General features: G+C 42.0%; 1 protein-coding gene across 1 annotated transcript; it reads right to left on the reverse strand.

Moving 5' to 3' along the window:
- Window positions 1-373: 373 nt before the first annotated feature.
- LOC125488663 lies at window positions 374-3412 on the reverse strand. Its single transcript, XM_048621810.1, has 3 exons — window positions 3002-3412; window positions 2551-2716; window positions 374-2169 (listed from the first exon to the last, which is right to left on the reverse strand). Exons 1-3 carry the CDS (start codon window positions 3410-3412, stop codon window positions 374-376), a joined length of 2373 nt encoding a protein of 790 aa, XP_048477767.1.
- Window positions 3413-4304: the final 892 nt, after the last annotated feature.

Raw genomic sequence — 4304 nt, forward strand, 5'->3', positions numbered from 1 at the left:
GGGAGTGCGCCTGTTTTTTCATCAAAGTTTTACGAACATTACGAGTAATGTCACGTTTAATATTATTATTGTTTACAGCCCGGTTCTTTGCCCTGTTTATGACGTTATGAAATTTGGTATTTGTCCAAATCATCTTTATCTTTATGGTCCGGTCTCTTTATAGCAGAGATTGCTGTAAGAGCGGATATCACACGCAGAGGATTTTTATTTATTTATTTATTTATTTATTTATTTAACACACACACTTAATACTATTATGACAGTTATTCACCAATGCAATAGTTTAGTGTCACAAAATTATAACATTCTTACTTATTATATGAAGTACTTATATAATAGGTAGTTAAATACATAACAACATAAAAACAACATTTCAAACATGCTTATAACCAATAATATAAAGAGCCGCCTTGGTAAATTCACTCAGGGAGCAGTAAAATATGTCGATATTAGAATCTATGGCATTGAGCAACCGTATGGCCCGGGTCAGGGGAGCCTGCCGGAGGAGGTTCGTCCTGCCATTCGGAACGTCAAAAGTTCGGTTCAGACGTCGCCTCAAATAATCTCTCGGAACCGTTAGGTTCAGTTGCTGCAAAATGACCGAGTTTGACTCCCTACCTCGCAGCAACTTGAAAAGGTATGAGACTATTGTCAGATCTCGCCTAACCTCCAACCTATTATAATCCACCATGCCCAGGACAAAGAGCGTTGGGTACAGCGCTGGATACCCGGGATAAACACCATATAGTTTCATATAATAGAATCTTAGAAACTTATTCTGGATCTTCTCAAGCATCAGTGTATACTTCGCTTCGTAGGGTGACCAGACTACAGCATTGAACTCCAATTTACTGCGCACCAGCGAGTTGAAAATGGTTTTTATTGCCGCAAAACTCTTGAACCCACTAGCCGTTCGCAGTGCAAATCCTAATATTTTGTACGCCTTTTTACATATATCCCCAACATGTTCGCGGAAGGAAAGATCAGACGTCATTTTCACCCCGAGGTCACGCACCGATGTTACTCGCGACAGAGGACTGCCTCCCAGAGTATACCGATGGTGAGCTGGGTTGGTACTGCGACTAAAGCTAATAATATTACATTTTGCAACATTGAAATCGAGCTTATTCACTTTACTCCATTCCAGAACTCCATCAATATCCATCTGAAAACGTTTTCGGTCCTCGTCGCAAGTAACCGGCGCAAACAGTTTCAGGTCATCAGAAAAAAGTAAACAACCAGACGACTTCACCACCTTCGGCAGATCGTTGATTGTTATAATGAACTGTAATGGCCCCAAATTACTGCCCTGACTTACCCCAGAATATGTACAATAGGGTTCCGAGACGTTTCTTCCACATTGAACATATTGTTTCCGGTCTCCTAAGTAGCTGGCGAAGAATTCAAGGGTTTTGGGCGTACACCCTATATTCGCCAATTTACGCAGCAAAACGTCGTTATCCACTAAGTCAAATGCCTTACGAAAGTCGAAGTAGGCTGCATCTACTTGTATACTTTGATCAACCCACGGCGTTATAGTAGTTATAAAGTTCAACAGATTGGATGCAGTGCTACGACCCGAACGGAATCCGTGCTGTTCATCAGATACATGACATTGAATTTCGCAGTATATGGATTTGAACAACACCGACTCAAAAACCTTCGCAAAGGTAGACAGCACCGCAAGCGGGCGGTAGTAGCTAACATCCGTGCCACCACCTCCCTTTGGTACCGGTGTAACACGAGTGATCTTCCACCTAACAGGAAATGTAGATTTTTCTAGGCAAAGGTTGTATATGTGACAGAGAGGGGCTGCTAAGGCACTGCGACAATCTCGCGCTAGGAATGGCGGGATGCCGTCCGGACCCACCGAGGTCTTGGGTGGCAGTGCGCGCAGCGCCGCCTCCACGCTCGCCTCGCGCAGATTGGCCTCGAGGTGCACTCGCGCCGCACTCTCCATGCCCCCCCCGCCCGCCGCGCCGCCGTCCGCACCCGACAAGCACTCCTGCACACTGAGCTTCGGGGGACTGACACTGTAAACAGAGTGGAAATACTTTGCGAACTCGCTTACGCACTCTTTGTCACTCAGAACCACCCCGTCCTTTTCAATCTTTAATTTATTTGAGGATTTACGTTTAGCCTTCACGAATTTCCAGAATGATTTGGGATCTGTAGTTATATTATTTTGTGCTTTTTCTAGAAAATGTTCATAGTCCTTATGTATCGTTTGCTTTACTAACAATCTAACATTAGAAAAACGCACATAATCATCCCGCAACTTACTCCTTTTATACTGCTTATGAAGGTTCGCTTTTAATTTAATATTACTTATTAGTAGACTCGAATACCATTCCGGATAACTAAACCTATTCTTTGAATCTACATTTCGTTTCTTCGGAACGCAATCATCCATAACATAATTTAACTTAGAATAAAAAATATTTAGTGCTCTATCTGGATCTTGTTCGTTGTGAAGGTCAGTCCAATCAATTTTAATTAGAGAAGAATACAATTTGGGGAAATTAGCCTTATAAAAATTCCAAGCAGTACAAAAAGGAGTATCGGTGGAGTTAAAGTCGGAAGTGGGGGGCGGCGCAGGCGCGGGCGCGGCGGCGCGGGCCGAGTGCAGCCGCACGGACACGGCGAGCGGCGGGTGGTGGCCGTCCACGGGCACCAGCGGCGCGTCCGACAGACTCACCTCCACCGAACCGACGCCCTGTGTACACAGTACCAGATCCAAACATCGACCATTCATATTAGCGATTGTATTGTGCTGAGTGAATCCACAAAACGACTTAAAATATTCAAAATAATTTATGACTTCCTGCGGACTAGAATGTAAATTAAAATCACCTATTACTAACAGTGAATCGTACTTAGCCGACAATAGTTCTATACAATTAAATAACTTTAAATAATGATTTTCTAATGAATTAGGTGGTATATAGCAAACACATAAAACAAAAATCTGTCTTCCATTCTTAAGAATTACACTACTAACTAACTCAAATGGTTCATTATCGATAATCATGTTTTTAAGTTCAAGTTTTCTAAGCTCATAGGTGGGTTTAGCTACTAGCAACACGCCGCCCTGTTTACGCCCGTCATTCCGGTCGCACCTCACTATGTCGTGGGCGGGCGGCACGATCTCGGCATCAAAGATAGAATCATTGCAGCCGCTCTCTGTGATCGCATACAGCTCCGACGTGGCAATGGAGAGGTTGTTCCGAAAATGATCCAGCTTAGTCCTCAGCCCACGGACATTCTGATAAAAAACCTTGATTATCTTGCAACTATTAATATGCACTTTCTTAAGTGGGGGTCGTTTCCTTGCTTCTGTTTCTGGGAAACCAAATCCATTCACTAAATTCTGCATGTATTGGCCAGATATTTGGATCACAGAAAAGATCATATTTACTTTCCGGTATTGATATAATAAAAGAACCATAGTCTTTTTCAACTTTCATCTTTATTTTCTCCACTTTAATTTCCTCGGTGCATATTTTTAAGCTGTTTATATGGTTTAATAAATCAGTTTCCGTAGTACTCTTTCGCAGTCTCCATACATGAAGATGTTTTTTCCTTTCCATGCCTTTTAGTTGAGAAATATTTATGTTTCCACCTTTTTTAATTTCTGTAAAAGTCTTCTTTTTCTTGTTAATAACTGTTTTCCATTCATGTTCTTGGACAATCGGTTGTTTTCCATTGGGCTCGCTCTTCCTTGCTACTATTGTGGACAAATTATCTGCCCTTTGTCCGCTATGTTTTTGCGACAACAAAGTCAAACCAGTGTGTGACTCATCGCATACCGTCACCGATGACGATGATGTTGCGATATGTTGATGTGTGTGTGGTACACTTAAGTTCGGTTTCTGTAAACTGTTACTCAGTTTGGCTGCATATGATTTGTTCGTTACAGGCGAAATATCAGAGCGAGAGTTCCCTTCCTTGTGATCTACCTTGTTCATGTCCCTAGAAAACAATTCCTGTCTTAGTGATGATATTTCCTTGGACATATTGCCTATTATTTCCGTTAGATGTTTAACTTCTTGTTTTAATGGAAGTATTTCCGCATTTTGAAGCTTCAATATAGATAATTCACTACGAATTCCTTCCAAGATCCCAGTTATACTATTATCTATAAGCAGTTGGGAATCCTTATCCCCGCCTCTTGGTGCCATATTTATATTTACGGTCGAGTCTTCTAAGGTGGAATCGTGATCTGTGACAAATGTGGAGTTCCAGCCTACTAAAGACTTTCTAACGGGCGTATGTATGTATGTTCCCAGTCTTGGGTCTTGCAC

The sequence above is a fragment of the Plutella xylostella genome, chromosome 6 (genome assembly GCF_932276165.1).
Source record: "Plutella xylostella chromosome 6, ilPluXylo3.1, whole genome shotgun sequence".
In the NCBI taxonomy this organism is placed as follows: domain Eukaryota; kingdom Metazoa; phylum Arthropoda; class Insecta; order Lepidoptera; family Plutellidae; genus Plutella; species Plutella xylostella.